This window comes from Triticum dicoccoides, chromosome 7B (genome assembly GCF_002162155.2).
Source record: "Triticum dicoccoides isolate Atlit2015 ecotype Zavitan chromosome 7B, WEW_v2.0, whole genome shotgun sequence".
In the NCBI taxonomy this organism is placed as follows: domain Eukaryota; kingdom Viridiplantae; phylum Streptophyta; class Magnoliopsida; order Poales; family Poaceae; genus Triticum; species Triticum dicoccoides.
This window is the reverse complement of record NC_041393.1, coordinates 347,976,518-347,993,672: the sequence shown is the minus strand read 5'-3', so window position 1 is coordinate 347,993,672 and position 17,155 is coordinate 347,976,518. Positions and strand designations below refer to the sequence as shown.

Genomic DNA, 17,155 nt, shown 5'->3' with positions numbered 1-17,155 from the left:
TTTCATGCCTGGGAGGTCGACCATGGAAGCCATTTTCTTGGTACGACAACTTATGGAGAGATATAGGGAGCAAAAGAAGGACTTGCATATGGTGTTCATTGACTTGGAGAAGGCCTATGATAAGATACCGCGGAATGTCATGTGGTGGGCCTTGGAGAAACACAAAGTCCCAGCAAAGTACATTACCCTCATCAAGGACATGTACAATAATGTTGTGACAAGTGTTCGAACAAGTGATGTCGACACCGATGACTTCCCGATTAAGATAGGACTGCATCAGGGGTCAGCTTTGAGCCCTTATCTTTTTGCACTGGTGATGGATGAGGTCACAAGGGGTATACAAGGAGATATCCCATGGTGTATGCTCTTTGCGGATGATGTGGTGCTAGTTGACGATAGTGGGACGGGGGTAAATAGGAAGTTAGAGTTGTGGAGACAAACCTTGGAATCGAAAGGGTTTAGGCTTAGTAGAACTAAAACCGAGTACATGATGTGCGGTTTCAGTACTACTAGGTGTGAGGAGGAGGAGGTTAGCCTTGATGGCCAGGTGGTACCTCGGAAGGACACATTTCGGTATTTGGGGTCAATGTTACAGGAGGATGGGGGTATTGATGAAGATGTGAACCATCGAATCAAAGCCGGATGGATGAAGTGGCGCCAAGCTTCTGGCATTCTCTGTGACAAGAGAGTGCCATAAAAGCTAAAAGGCAAGTTCTACAGTTAGGTGTGGCGGAGATGCGTATGTTGAGATGGATGTGTGGCCACACGAGGAAGGATCAAGTCCGGAATGATGATATTGATGGATAAGTCTGTGTACTAGGGTCCTTGTGGGGCTGCAGCACATGGTCCTTGTGGCAGTTAGGAGGATAAAGTCCTGGACCATCAAGGACTGGCTGTTAGGATAGAGTTCTGTTCTTGATCAGTTAGCATCTTAGATTAGCATCTTAGACTAGCATCTTAGACTGGCATCTTGGCAGCATCTTAGCATATGCCTTGGCTGGCTAGCAGCCTATAAATATGTATCCCCAACCCCTCGGGTTGGCATGGCATTGTGTGAGAAATAAACCAACGAAAATTGTCCCAACTCTCCTAGTGTCATCCACAACTATCAATGCTCAGGTTGAAAGGTCTAACAAGTGGTATCAGAGCCAGGTTAACCTGCACCCTGAGCATTTTCTGTGAGCAGCCCAAGTCGGTAGCAGCAGCTGCTCCGTCTGCCTCTGGTTACCTCCCTCCCTCCGGACTGTCGAGCAGCAGCTCGTCTTCATCAGCCTCCTCTTCACGCAACAGCCCCCCTGCAGTGAGCCATGTCTGCAGGTCGCTCTCAGCACACGGCTACCTCGAGCATGCGGCGCCGGCAAGAGGCCGAGCGCGCCGTGGCAGAGGAGCGTGAGCGAGCGGCTGTACCAGCAGCTGCTGCGGCGGCAAGAGTGTCGAGGCTGGCTGCAGCGGAGCTGGCAGCAGCCAGAGCGGAGGTAGAAGCAGCCAGGGCGGAGGTAGAAGCAGCAGCAGCAGCAGCCCGTGAGGCTACGGCGGATGCCAAGGCACTCCGCGGCAGCCCCTGCAGCTCCAGCAGCACCGCTCCTGCGGACGACGGCGCCGACGCAGATCGCGCCAAAGTGGCGCAGGAGCGGACGGCGCAGTGGGCAGCCGAGCACGCCCGCGCTCCAGGTGGAGGCGCGCACCGCGACGGCGGCTGCAACGACCAGGACCGCGGCCTCTACGAGATCCGGACTGTGGTCAGGGATGTTGGTTCCAGTGTTGGGTGGCCTACCCTCACTAAAACCAACTACGTCGAGTGGGCCGGGATCATGAAGGTCAGGCTCCAGGTGCGGCGCATGTGGGAGGCAGTCTAGGACAGCAACGTCGACCACCTAGAGGATCGACGGGCACTGGACGCCCTCATCGCCGCAGTCCCGCCCGAGATGCAGTTCTCGCTTTCCAACAAGCGGACTGCCAAGGAGGCTTGGGACGCCATCGCCGCAGCACGCATCGGCAGCGACCGTGCTCGCAAGTCCACCCTGCAGGCACTTCGTAAGGAGTGGGAGAACCTGGGCTTCAAGCCAGGTGAGGACGTTGATGACTTTGCTCTCCGTCTCAACACTCTGCTGCAGAAGATGGTGAAGTTTGGCGATGCCACCTACACCGAGGAGAGAGCTGTCGAGAAGCTTTTTCGGTGCATTCCCGAGAAGTACAAGCAGATGGCTCGCTCGATCGAGTCGTTGCTGGACCTCTCCACGATGATGATCGAGGAGGCGATAGGTCGACTCAAGGTCGTCGACACCGACGAGCCACAGCCCCCCTCGGGGCCCGTCACCACCAGCGGGAAGCTGCTCCTAACTCGGGAGCAGTGGGATCCCAGCCTTGGTGACAGGAAGAAGGAGGAGCCTTCCTCCTCGATGGGCGGCCGCAAGCGTGGCAAGCAGCGTAAGGCGCGAAGAGGCCCCCCGGGCAGGGCACAAGGACGTGCCGAAGGTGACGCCCGCGGAGGCGCCAAGGACGGCGCCGCCGGCAAGCCCAAGCCGGCACAAGACAACAGTTGCCACAACTATGGCCGGTTTGGCCATTGGGCCAATGAGTGTCGGCAACCACGACAAGGCCAGGCTCACGTCGCACAGGCGAAGGAGGAGACGGCTCTGTTCATGGCGCATGCAAGCATTGAGCTACCCTCGGCGACTCCAGTCGCAAAGGCTTTCATCCACCTCGATGAGCCAAAAGCACACGCTCTTCTCGGCGATGGCTCCGGGAAGGACAAGGCTACGGGGTGGTGCCTCGACACCGGCGCCACCCACCACATGACCGGTCGAAGGGAATTCTTCGCCGAGCTCGACTCCGATGTGCGAGGCTTCGTCAAGTTCGGGGATGCCTCCGCTGTGGAGATAAAGGGCGTCGGCTCCGTCATCTTCACCACCAAGATGGGAGAGCACCGGCTGCTCACCGGTGTCTACAAAAGGTCTAACAAGTGGTATCAGAGCTCCGTGCCGCACAGGTCTCCGTGCATGAGCTCCAGCTTCTCCTTAGCCCGAAAACTCGCCTGTTGGGAAAAGGGGAGTCGTCTCTGCTTTGTCAGTACGCAGATGTCGCAGAACTGCTCCACATGGTCGAGGCATGGCAGGCCTCGCACCATCTCCTTGGCACTTAGACGCTTCAGGGCCTCAAAGTGAAGGTGCCCAAAGCGCTCATGCCACTGCCACGCCTCGTCGTCTTGACGGACAGCGAGACAGACCGGTTGTGCCACCTGCACATCAAGGACGTAGAGTCGATTTTCACCTCTGGGCACCTTGGCGAGAAGGCGACGCTGGCGATCCCAGATGCGTAGGACCCCATGCTCAATCAGCACGCGTGAGCCGTTCTCATCCAGCTGTCCCAAGCTGATGATGGAATTCCTTAGCGCGGGGATGTAGTAGAGATGGATGCGGTCGAGCAAAACCGCACCTGGGAGCTCGCTGACCTCCCCCGTGGTCATCGCGCAATCACCCTTAAGTGGGTGTTCAAGCTGAAGAGGGATGGAGCCGGCGCCATCATCAAGCACAAGGCTCGCCTGGTGGCCCGAGGCTTCTTGCAGCAGGAAGGAGTCGACTTCGACGACGCCTTCGCTCCCGTGGCACGGATGGAGTCCGTGCGACTTCTCCTTGCGCTGGCTGCCCAGGAGGGCTGGCGTGTCCACCACATGGACGTTAAGTCGGCATTCCTCAACGGCGACTTGAAGGAGGAAGTCTACGTGCATCAGCCACCTGGGTTTACGATTCCCGGCCAGGAGGGCAAGGTGCTCCGCCTGCGCAAGGCTCTCTATGGCCTGCGGCAGGCACCCAGGGCGTGGAACGCCAAGCTGGACTCCACGCTGAAGAAGATGGGTTTCGAGCAGAGCCCGCATGAGGCTGCCGTCTACCGACGGGGGAGTGGAGGAAATGCCCTGCTGGTGGGCGTCTACGTTGACGACCTGGTGATCACCGGCACCAAAGATGCAGAGGTGGCGGCGTTCAAGGAAGACATGAAGGCCACGTTCCAGATGAGTGACCTGGGGCTCCTCTCCTTCTATCTAGGGATTGAGGTGCACCAGGACCACTCCGGGATCGCGCTTCGACAGTCCGCCTACGCCAAGCGCATCGTTGAGCTAGCTGGGCTCACCGACTGCCATCCAGCTCTCACTCTGATGGAGGAGAGGCTGAAACTAAGTCGCGACAGCACGACGGAGGAAGTGGATGCTACGCAGTACCGACGCCTTGTGGGGAGCCTTCGCTACCTCACTCACACACGGCCGGACTTGGCATTCTCCGTCGGCTATGTCAGTCGGTTCATGGAGCGACCAACGTCGGAACACCAGCAGGCAGTGAAGAGGATCGTCCGCTACATAGCAGGGACCCTCGACCACGGCCTCCATTACCCTAGGTGCCCTGGGGCGGCACACTTCGTCGGGTACAGCGACAGCGACCACGCCGGCGACATCGACACCAGCAAGAGCACGAGCGGGATCCTCCTCTTCCTCGGCAAGTGTCTCGTGAGCTGGCAATCAGTCAAGCAGCAGGTGGTGGCCCTGTCCAGCTGTGAGGCTGAGTACATAGCGGCCTCCACCGCCTGTACTCAGGCGCTCTGGCTTGCTCGACTGCTTGGTGATCTTCTTGTTCAAGACACCAGAACGGTGCAGCTCCTGGTGGACAGCAAGTCCGCCCTGGCCCTGGCAAAGAACCCCGTGTTCCACGAACGGAGCAAGCACATCCGACTGAGGTATCACTTCATCCGCAGCTGTGTGGAAGAAGGGAGCATCGAGGCGAGCTACATCAACACCAAGGATCAGCTCGCAGACCTGCTCACCAAGCCCCTTGGGAGGGTCAAGTTCCTCGAACTTTGCTCCAGGATTGGGATGATTCAACTCTCCCACAAGACGACGTACAAGACTTAGGGGGAGAATGATGGATAAGTCTGTGTACTAGGGTCCTTGTGGGGCTGCAGCACATGGTCCTTGTGGCAGTTAGGAGGATAAAGTCCTGGACCATCAAGGACTGGCTGTTAGGATAGAGTTCTGTTCTTGACCATCAAGGACTGTCAGTTAGCATCTTAGACTAACATCTTAGACTAGCATCTTAGAATGGCATCTTGGCAGCATCTTAGCATATGCCTTGGCTGGCTAGCAGCCTATAAATATGTATCCCCAACCCCTCGGGTTGGCATGGCATTGTGTGAGAAATAAACCAACGAAAATTGTCCCAACTCTCCTAGTGTCATCCACAACTATCAATGCTCAGGTTGAAAGGTCTAACAGATATACGAGATAGAGTTGGGGTAGCACCAATTGAGGAGAAGCTTGTCCAACATCGTTTGAGATGGTTTGGGCATATTCAGCGCAGGCCTCCAGAAGCTCCAGTGCATAGCGGACGGCTAAAGCGTGCGGAGAATGTCAAGAGAGGGCGGGGTCGACCGAATTTGACATGGGAGGAGTCCGTTAAGAGAGACCTGGAGGATTGGAGTATCGACAAAGAGCTAGCTATGGACAGGGGTGCGTGGAAGCTTGCTATCCATGTGCCAGAGCCATGAGTTGGTTGCGAGATCTTATGGGTTTCACCTCTAACCTACCCCAACTTGTTTGAGACTAAAGGCTTTGTTATTGTTGTTGTTGTTGTTGCCTATCTCTTGGTCTCAAAGTTTTCAAGAAAATGATTTATTTTGTTTAGTGCCATTGAAGAGATGTGGATAAAAGATATCAAGTCGTAGTTTCATTGTGCATCATGCTTTTTATGGGGGTTTCACTGCTTTTCTTTTTTGCATGATTTCTCAACATGGTAGCATGGTCTATCATATTAAACCTCTTGTTTGTGTGCTAGATCTATTTCGCTATACAGGCCAACATGTGTCGGGTGCATGTAAGACTCCATATATAGGATCCACATCATAATGTTCCAATCCATAGGTTCCATCCCCCTTTATCTTTCTCAATCTCGATTCAGTTGGTTGTATTTCTCGTTTGCAGATAATTTCGAGATGATTTAAGTGAAGTGACGACTTGCATGTATTTTCAAGATGGTTGCAATTAGTAATCCCTAAAAACGATAGATTGAGTGAGGCTGGGTTGTATGGTTGAAAAATCCTATATTTACATTTGTTCTCTCCAATATCATGTAGCGGTGTGATTATTTTTTGCAGTTTCCATAATTACCATTTTCTCTTATTCTAGCTTATGTTGTTGTGTTGACAACACTGGAGGGATGTTACTGAAGGAAGATTCAATAATAGGTCGAGTTTCTGTACTTACTGATTATATATATTGGCATATGACCATAACTGAACAATGTTGAATTATCTTCTAAATTAGTATGAATATTTTTCTGCTCAAGAACAGTTTTTGTTAGGGACACACTATGGATCTCTTGATTACTCACTACATATAGAGGATTCGATTACAGAGTAGCCATTACAAGGAACTGAGAAAGAGGAAGGGAGAGAGCTGGAGGTAGGGGAAGAGCCGCCACCGCCGAGTTCGTTGATCCACTGGATGCCTCGTCTGTCCCTTGGCCCTCGTACTTCTAGTCGCTGTTGTAACGGCCGGCTTGGCCCAGCCCCTCACTAACAGCCCAACATAGCAAGGGGGCTGACATCCCCTCCCCCTTAACAGCTGGCTTGCCCTCAAGCCGGTAGCGGGTATCTGGGGACGGGAGAGCGTGCACGATGCATGCATCGCGTGTTGCTTCTTCGCCGACTCAAGGACCCTGCATGATCCAGTTGCCGACATCCCTCCCTCCGTGAGACTCAGCTTGACCCCAAGCCGGCATCGCCGAGGATCGCCTGGGTCCCATGGTGCTTGATGTTCCTGGGCTTGGTTGGAGCCGCAACGGTAGCCGAAGTCAAGGTAGACTGCAATGATGGGGAGGTAGTACTTGCGGCCGATGAAAATCCCGTCGAATAACGTGGTGATGGCGTAGTCGTGGCTAACACCGTCGCGGTCGAAGCCGAGGTAGCACTTGTGGTGGGTGGAGCTTTGCGCAAAGATGGCAACGACGGTGATGACACCCATCCCTTCTTGAAAATGCCCTTGAGTCGATTGGAGTCCAAGCAATCGATGCAGTGAAATGCCGCTCATGTGGATGAGGAAACGGACAACTAAGATGATGATACACATCCCTCCTGCAAAGACCTCCCGGCGAGCCAATTCCAGTGACAAACGCAATGCGAGCCCTCCAGGATCCCAAGAACCGCCCCGCTGGTGGAGCGGAGAAGCTGAATAGAGCTGAAACAGGAAACAGATGTTGTTGTAGGCATCAAGCTGCATGTTGAAAATGTCCAGCAGACACGCCAGGAATAGCACAAGCTCATACGACACATGCTGTACTGGAAGTTCTCTAGTTAGACTATTGCTGGAAGTAGTATGGCAGATAGCATTGCAGTCTGCTACTCCGGATCGACCATCCGGTCCAGATGCTTGCCAAACAACCTTGCTGTCTTTACTGCTCCCATACTTCTCTAACCATTTGCCAAATAAGCCTGAGGTAGTGCACACACACTTGCACTGAGTGTTACCAATCTGTACGCTTGCATAAGTGGGAATCACCCAGGGCTGCACTGAAGCATCTACAGATATAGCAGGAGTACCTAGACTTGCCATTTGTCCAAAATACGCACCAGGTGGTCTCTGATTGAAAGAGAGTAGCAAACCTCGGTCGTGATAAGTTCTCTGCTCACACTTGTGAACAACAACAGCATAAGTTTCATACAATTTCATATATGCTCGAGCATCTTGGAAAAGTGCCCATACTAATGGATTTTTGTCCTCTGATGCTCTCTTTTCTGTAGGTAGCCTGATCAATAGTATCCAATCTGGTGTACGTTTGAAGAAGCAGCACTGAAAATTGGTCAGTATGGCAAGCTGAAGTTTGGTTCTTGAACCACCATCTAATTGTTCAGGTTTGCATTCTCTAGCAAAACGCCCACTCCCCTTCAATTGCTCTTGGCTAAAAAATTGCCAGTGCATTGGCACGCTCATTACCCTTGGATAGAGCTGACCACACATGCAGTGCTCGAACCCCACATGTACTGTTCGGCAATTGCATGAAAATGATGCCCATTTTATCTTCAGCTGGGTGGTGTCTTGATTGAAGTCGAACAGTGGCCATGGTTTTGGTCGTAGCTTGGTTCCATGATAACTCTGCAGCTCGGATGAAACAAAGAACCTACGGGTACAAGAAGTTTGTCGAGCTTGAGCATGAAACTCATAGTATGACTGCAAAGAAGATATAACTGGCACCCGTTCTGCATCAGTGAATTTCACAGTGTCTTTTTGTTGCATTAGCTGCTGACTCGGAGTAGGAAGAGATCTTGGCACCAGAGGGATCCAACAAATAACCTTCTCTAAAAGAAATGTTCTCTGCTGCGCACTTTGCAGACACCACCAGGATTCTCTCATGATATGTAGATCACTAGAACCATGAGCACTAAATTTAAATTCCCCTTTTGGTAGTTCAAACAAGACCTGTACTGCTCTGTAGTTGCCTGAACATGTATTTAAGGTTCCACTGCAAAGTATTTCCTTCACCATTGTCTTGCTTAAATTCTTCGGACTAGTTGATGGCCACATGAGCAACCTTGGATAATCAGGTATATGGTGCCAAATTTCATCAGCTTGCAAATTGAAAGTCTCTTCTATGGAAATCAGCTCACAAGAAACTGAATATGGCTCATGCGGGTAGCTTGCATCCGAATCTAACTTGAACGACGGCCACGGTCTAGGCCTGAACAGGAGTCCCGTGTGTTTGACCCTCGCTCGTGTAGGTGACGGCCATGGTTGCCATTGTAGTTCATCCGCTTGCAATTCTTCTATGGGCAACACATATGCGATGATGTCCTTGGTGCCATTGCCCAACATAGATGCCTGGTCGGGGAAGGTGTTGACAATGGCCGTGGGCGATGAAGGAGTAACGGCTGGGTGGAGCACTGACTTGAAATGGTTGGTGTCGCGAGGGAAGCATTTCATCGAACACCCGGTCAGCGTCGGTGCAGCAAGGTCGTTGGGGACGATGAGGGCGACGCGGTGGTCCACCTTGTTCGTCGTTCGGGTGGAGGTGTTGACAGAGAGGGCATTGAGCTCCTGCACGCCGGCCTTGGGGTCGATGTCGGTGGTGGTCTTCACGGGAGAAACGACCTCGGCACTAGAGGGAGTGTTGGTGCCGATGGAGGCCGTTGCTTGCACCGGAGTGAGTTGCTCGACTGCTTGGTGGATGGGGTCGACCATTGGCTCGAGGTGCACGGCGGTGGCAACACCATGGACCTCACCGACGTTGTTGGTGGTGTCGACCTGGGTCGAGCACTCCGTCGAACACGTGATGGGCACCATCGCGATGCACACCGGGTCTGCATCATGGGCGACCGGGGGGATCTCCCCTGGGCCTTGGTTGTGGAGCTGGGGACGTCGGGGGCGGGCGCCGACGAGGCATGCGTCGTGGTTGAGGCCGCCGGATCGACAAGCGGGCTGGCCATGGGAGGATCACCCACCCGTGCAAGCCCCAACACAGAGCTCACCTCCTCCGCCTGAGCGCATAATCGCTTGAGATACCACAACAGCTGCTCATTGGCAAACATTGCATCCCACTCTGGTGGTTTGACAGCCGGCATGGCGTCGTCGCCAATGGAATTGAGAGAAAAATTGGGGGAAATTGAGTGGGAAGGGTGGTGCCTGGCTCTGTATACCAGATGTTAGGGACACACTATGGATCTCTCGATTACTCACTACATATAGAGGATTCGATGACAGAGTAGCCATTACAAGGAACTGAGAAAGAGGAAGGGAGAGAGCTGGAGGTAGGGGAAGAGCCGCCGCCGCCGGGTTCGTTGATCCACTGGATGCCTCGTCTGTCCCTTGGCCCTCGTACTTGTAGTCGCTGTTGTAACGGGCCGGCTGGGCCCAGCCCCTCACTAACAGCCCAACATAGCAAGGGGGCTGACAGTTTTCTATGATATTTTGCAATTTCCATGTTTCGATTGAGCTTCTTATGATCTATCAGTAAGGCCTCTCAGGTTTTAGAATTGTGATTAGATCGTTGTATATAAGCCAAAATGAGTCTATGATAAGGGAAATAAACTGACTACGCTTACGGTATGAATGAAACTGAAGAGTGAAGTGATATTTCTTTCTACCATTGCATAGCTTTACCATCACCGATCCATGTTAAGTGTGATTTGTTTGTCTGTGCATTATTCGGATACAGAGGATTCAAGCTAAAAAAAAGATGCAGTGGATTCAATGTTATGCAGAACATTATCACAATCTAGCATTTCCTGTGGATGCAGTGGTTTCTATCAATATATTGTTTCTACTGCATATATATTACTTTTACCTACGCAATTTCCTCTGACAGCCAAAGGCTTGTCTATTAGTATCTTTTGTATTTGATGGGATCTTGCAACGAGAAAAAACCTTCGAAGCAATAAACAGGGAACAAAAAGCTTGATAGTATTGTACTATTTTATCTCACTGAAAAATTATGTGTACTCATACCTGTTGATATGCACCCATTAGTCGTGTCACCGAACTCATGCTGCAAAATGAATGATCATGTCATTCTTACGGACCAACAAATACAAAACAGAGGTACTCAAGGAACAAGACTCACGAGGTGGAAGCCATGAAGTCCAGGAGCAAGTCCAGTGATACGAACGTTCACCGTCGTGGGACCTGCTATAGGAAAGCAGTTAGAAGAGTAAATAGAGAAGTAAGATACAACCGTATTACCCTTTTAAATGTATTTGCAGTGACGCTGATGCTTGAGATTTAACGGATATTTCAGTTAGGATTTGTACAGCAACGGCCTTAGCAATCCATCATCTAAGCTCGGCACACTATTTGTCTGGTATTTGAACTGAAAAGTAAAAGTTACCAAGGTACTTTCCCTACAAAAATACTCCGTTCGATTGCAGCTAGATTTAGTCATATGCAATGCTTGTAACGAAAGAAGAGTTCAGATATATTTTATTGAAATGTACTATGGAAGAGTTCAGATTTAAGTTCGCAAGAACGAGTATGCTGTAAGAAGAGGCAAATTCGCCGTGTGTCCAGGCAAAGGCAACTGGCGAAGCTTCTGGACAGTCAACAGGTGGTAAACAGATGATAAGAGTATAAGACAGAGGCGGACAGAGAATGAAGAGAAAGTGGAGCGCACGCACCGTCGTCTTCCTGGGTGAGCGTGACGACGCCCTCGACCTGGGAGGTGCCCTTGAGCACCGCGACTGCCTTCTTGGTGGCGTCGGCGACGACGAGCGCCCTGGCGGCGGCGGTGGCGCCTCCTGGAGTGGAGACAATTCGGAGCGACTGGAAAGGGCGGGCAGAGGCAGGAACCTGGAAGAGAGGCGCGGCGGCGGCAAAGAGGAGGCTCTGCGCGGCCATGGCGGTCGTCGGGAGCGGAAGAACTTTTGGGGGTTGGTGGTGACTGGCGATAAGGTGGGCTCGGGGCCGCGCGGGCTTTATTGGGACTGATTCACGAGGGCAAAAGCGAAATCACGAGTATTCGTTGTGAAGATTACTTTAATTTTAATTGTCGCACTATTCTCGCGACATGTGAGTTTTTTCCTTTTTTCGTAAATTCGTTTATCAAAATGTTTTATCTCTTAAACCGTGCGTCCAAATCTCGAATCGCTTTCACCGTTGAATTCTTCGTGTCGAGATCTTCAAACTAGATCTCATGTTGATAGATTTTGATGAACTTTCTTTTCATAAAAAAAATGGACGAGAAAACGAACTCGGAGCACAGGTTTTTTTCCTTTCTGTCGTGAAATTGTCACGACAGATGTCATAGTGAAAGGCTTGGTCGTGGAGCCATTGCAACTAGGAAGCTGATAGAGGCGGAGGTGTCCCGTCTTTCGATGAGATGATGGATTTCGCTTTGGTGGAAGTCGACTTTGACGATCCGACTACGAACATGCGAGGACGTCGCGCCTTAGCAATCGCTAAACCAACTCCGAGAGGTTATTGACCACGCCGGAGCACGATCAACCTGACCACGAGGGTCTGTTTCCTGCGAGCAAACGAAGAACAAGCAAGAAACTGAGATTGCAATCTGGATATTGCGAATATAAGATGAAAGCTTTATTGATCAAGGTGGGGTTCTGTGACGCCTTTGTCTGGTCGTTGAACACAAACGAAGTACGCGAAGTTGCAGCTATGGCAAACTTTAATCTAAACAAAACCCAAAGTCTAAACGGTGCCCTAAGGGCTGTATATATGGAGGAAGAGAGGGGGAATTTCGTGGCCCTTGGTGGAGGGATCCGAAATCAACCCTATCTCTTGTTTCCCCACACATATTGACTCTAAAAATAGCCTATACTAATGTATTTCGAAATTACATGGGCCTGGCCCAATAAAAAGGTGACGCAGCACCTATAATAGCCTCGGGACGGAATTTATGAAGTGGCATCTTGTATATTTCGTCCAAGGCTTCATACACCCATTATGGTGGCTTCAAAGTCCTGAAATCATCACTTGTAACTCCGTTCTTGTTCCCCTTGCGCATGGCATCATCTCCATGCTTGTTCTTGCTCCAATGTTCATCCTTCTCCAAGCTAGGCCCTTCATTTGTAAGCAAAACAAATGTATTCAATTTAGGCAGCCTCATATTCTCATGAACATTAGAATCATTACCAAGAAACGAAAGTACCTGATAATTTAATTGGCGTGCGCGAGCTCTAGTAATTGGTCCCGTATATATAGCAGTAGGGGCTGTGGGTGTAACAATGGTATTGATGTCATCATCATCCTCCCCTTCTTGAAATGAAGTCGTCCTCGACGGAAGCTCATCTTCCTCACCCAAATAAGGCTTCAAATCTGCAATGTTAAAAGTGGGACTAACCCCAAAATCTGCAGGCAGCTCAAGTTTATATGCATTATCATTTATTTTCTCTAACACCTTAAAGGGACCATCAGCACGTGGCATTAGCTTTGATTTGCGCAAATCAAGAAATCTATCCTTACGTAAATGTAACCAAACAAGATCTCCAGGTGCAAACACAACATGTTTTCTACCCTTATCTCCAGCAAGTTTATATTTAGCATTCATACGCTCAATGTTTTTCTTAGTTAACTCATGCATCTTTAAAATCAATTCAGCACGTTGTTTAGCATCAAAATTAACCTTCTCCGAAGATGGAAGAGGCAACAAATCAATAGGTGCACGAGGTAGGAAACCATACACAACTTCAAAATGGCACATCTTAATAGTAGAATGCAATGAACGATTATAAGCAAATTCAATATGAGGCAAGCATTCCTCCCACATTTTCTTATTACTCTTCAAAACAGCCCTAAGCATAGTAGACAATGTTCTATTGACTACTTCAAATTGTCCATCAGTTTGGGGGTGACAAGTAGTACTAAAAAGCAGTTTAGTCCCCAACTTAGCCCATAAACATCTCCAAAAGTGGCTAAGAAATTTAGTATCACGATCTGAAACAATAGTATTTGGCACACCATGCAAGCGAATAATTTCACGAAAGAACAAATCAGCAACATTAACAGCATCATCGCTTTTATGACATGGTATAAAGTGTGCCATTTTCGAGAATCTATCCACGACAACAAATATGTTATCCCTCCCCTTCTTTGTTCGAGGTAAACCTAAAACAAGTCCATAGATATATCCTCCCAAGGAACACTAGGTACAGGCAAAGGCATATATAAACCATGAGGATTGAGTCGTGACTTAGCTTTTTGACATGTAGTGCAGCGAGCAATAAAACGCTCAACATCCCGTCTCATCTTTGGCCAAAAGAAATGTGTAGCAAGTACGTCCTCCGTCTTCTTCACGCCAAAGTGTCCCATTAATCCTCCTCCATGCGCCTCCTACAACAACAAAAGACGAACGGAGCTAGCTGGAATGCATAGCTTGTTAGCACGAAACACAAATCCATCGTTAACAACAAACTTGTTCCACATTCTTCCTTCTTTACAATTCTGCATTACATCTTTAAAATCAGCATCCTGCACATATTGATCTTTGATGGTCTCCAAACCAAATATTTTGAAGTCAAGTTGTGAAAGCATAGTATAGCGACGAGACAATGCATCAGCAATAACATTTTCTTTTCCCTTCTTGTGTTTAATGACATAAGGAAAAGTCTCAATGAATTCAACCCATTTAGCATGTCTACGATTCAGTTTAGCTTGACTTTTAATATGTTTCAAAGATTCATGATCAGAATGTATAACAAATTCTTTGGGCCATAAATAATGTTGCCATGTTTCTAAAGTCCGAACAAGAGCATATAATTCTTTATCATAAGTAGAATAATTCAGACTAGGCCCACTCAATTTTTCAGAAAAGTATGCAACAGGTTTGCCATCTTGTAATAACACACCTCCTAATCCAATTCCACTAGCATCACATTCAATGATGAGGACATGACTACCTTGGATATGACCAAAAATATTGCATATATGCATATTTGTCAGGTGATTTCTAGTGCAAAATATTCAATAATCTATTTATGTTATCCAGAACAAAAATACTTCACACACTTTTGTGTTTTGTCTAATTGCAGGTGTATGGGACATTTGTACAATCCACATATGAAGATAAGGAAGAAAGAGATGTTTATTTGCTGTCCAAAAAGTTCTCTCACGTCACTTTTGGCCCAAGAGAAGATAGAGTCCAGGTCTCTCACGTTCTGGATTCAGATTCGGACTGCACAGACACACCTGACTCAAAACGCACACAAGTTTTTCATACGGACTCCGAATTGGGTGATTCTTTTTTTGTTGGAAACTAGATTTCGTGCACTTTCCAACCCAATTGGAATCACCTTCAAATTCGTCCGGAGCGTTGAGTTGTGGACGAAACAATCTGATGCTGCAGCAGAATCCGAGTCAAACTACAAGTCCAAAGGTGTTACATCACCTCCACTTGGGCCCATTGGCCTTGTACGACCTAGATTTAGTTTTAGGCTGCCTTGGGACGTCCTCCCACCTCCTTGGCCGCCACCCCTTGCTCCTATATAAGTAGATCCATCTAGTAGCTTTTCCTGGGGATTTGTTTAGTTAAAAGTTAGCCATTGCAACTTCGTGTACTTCGTTTGTGTCCAACGACCAGACCAAGACCGCTTACGGATCCCCACCATTATCAATACTTCATATATATTTGCAATATCCAGATTGCTTTATCATATTCTTGCTCGTTCTTCGATTGCTTGCAGGAATAGACCTTCGTGGTCAGGTTGATCGTGCTCCGGCGTGGTCAATAACCTCTCGGAGTTGGTTTAGCGATTGCTAAGGCGCAACGTTGTGCACGTTTGTAGTCGGATCGTCAAAGTCGTCTCCACCAAATCGGTAGTTATCATCTCATCGAAAGATCGGGACACCCCGCCTCTATCAACACCTTAAAGGGACCATCAGCACGTGGCATTAGCTTTGATTTGCGCAAATCAGGAAATCTATCCTTACGCAAATGTAACCAAACAAGATCTCCAGGTGCAAACACAACATGTTTTCTACCCTTATCTCCAGCAAGTTTATATTTAGCATTCATACGCTCAATGTTTTCCTTAGTTAACTCATGCATTTTTAAAATCAATTCAGCACGTTGTTTAGCATCAAAATTAACCTTCTCCGAAGATGGAAGAGGCAACAAATCAATAGGTGCACGAGGTAGGAAACCATACACAACTTCAAAAGGGCACATCTTAGTAGTAGAATGCAATGAACGATTATAAGCAAATTCAATATGAGGCAAGCATTCCTCCCACATTTTCTTATTATTCTTCAAAACAGCCCTAAGCATAGTAGACAACGTTCTATTGACTACTTCAGTTTGTCCATCAGTTTGGGGGTGAAAAGTAGTACTAAAAAGCAGTTTAGTCCCCAACTTAGCCCATAAACATCTCCAAAAGTGGCTAAGAAATTTAGTATCACGATCTGAAACAATAGTATTTGGCACACCATGCAAGCGAATAATTTCACGAAAGAACAAATCAGCAACATTAACAGCATCATCGCTTTTATGACATGGTATAAAGTGTGCCATTTTCGAGAATCTATCCACGACAACAAATATGTTATCCCTCCCCTTCTTTGTTCGAGGTAAACCTAAAACAAGTCCATAGATATATCCTCCCAAGGAACACTAGGTACAGGCAAAGGCATATATAAACCATGAGGATTGAGTCGTGACTTAGCTTTTTGACATGTAGTGCAGCGAGCAATAAAACGCTCAACATCCCGTCTCATCTTTGGCCAAAAGAAATGTGTAGCAAGTACGTCCTCCGTCTTCTTCACGCCAAAGTGTCCCATTAATCCTCCTCCATGCGCCTCCTACAACAACAAAAGACGAACGGAGCTAGCTGGAATGCATAGCTTGTTAGCACGAAACACAAATCCATCGTTAACGACGAACTTGTTCCACATTCTTCCTTCTTTACAATTCTGCATTACATCTTTAAAATCAGCATCATGCACATATTGATCTTTGATGGTCTCCAAACCAAATATTTTGAAGTCAAGTTGTGAAAGCATAGTATAGCGGCGAGACAATGCATCAGCAGTAACATTTTCTTTTCCCTTCTTGTGTTTAATGACATAAGGAAAAGTCTCAATGAATTCAACCCATTTAGCATGTCTACGATTCAGTTTAGCTTGACTTTTAATATGTTTCAAAGATTCATGATCAGAATGTATAACAAATTCTTTGGGCCATAAATAATGTTGCCATGTTTCTAAAGTCCGAACAAGAGCATATAATTCTTTATCATAAGTAGAATAATTCAGACTAGGCCCACTCAATTTTTCAGAAAAGTATGCAACAGGTTTGCCATCTTGTAATAACACACCTCCTAATCCAATTCCACTAGCATCACATTCAAGCTCAAAAGTTTTATTAAAATCAGGAAGTTGGAGTAAAGGAGCATGTGTCAACTTATCTTTCAATACCGTGAAGGCTTCTTCCTGTGCGGTACCCCAAAGAAAAGACACATCTTTCTTTGTAAGCTCATTGAGAGATGCAGCAATGGTGCTGAAATCTCTCACAAAACGCCTATAGAATCCAACGAGGCCAAGAAAACTCCTTACTTGTGTGACCGTTTTGGGCTGCGGCCAACTCTCAATAGCTTCAATCTTGGCTTTATCAACTTCAATTCCCTGTGGAGTAACAACATAGCCAAGAAAAGATACTCGGTCGGTGCAAAAGGTGCACTT

The 17,155-nt window shown here is 48.3% G+C and overlaps 1 protein-coding gene across 1 annotated transcript in view; it reads right to left on the bottom strand.

Annotated features, from left to right (window-relative positions):
• Nucleotides 1–11,431, bottom strand: part of LOC119337277 (superoxide dismutase [Cu-Zn], chloroplastic-like) — a 16,090-nt gene extending 4,659 nt beyond the window's left edge. The window contains exons 1-3 of the mRNA XM_037609393.1: nucleotides 11,146–11,431; nucleotides 10,596–10,657; nucleotides 10,481–10,520 (exon numbers count right to left, since the gene is read on the bottom strand). Of these exons, the coding sequence (XP_037465290.1) occupies nucleotides 10,481–10,520; nucleotides 10,596–10,657; nucleotides 11,146–11,365 (322 nt within the window). The 5' untranslated portion in view covers nucleotides 11,366–11,431. The remainder of the gene's footprint in view (nucleotides 1–10,480; nucleotides 10,521–10,595; nucleotides 10,658–11,145) is intronic.
• Between the last annotated feature and the right edge of the window lie 5,724 nt (nucleotides 11,432–17,155).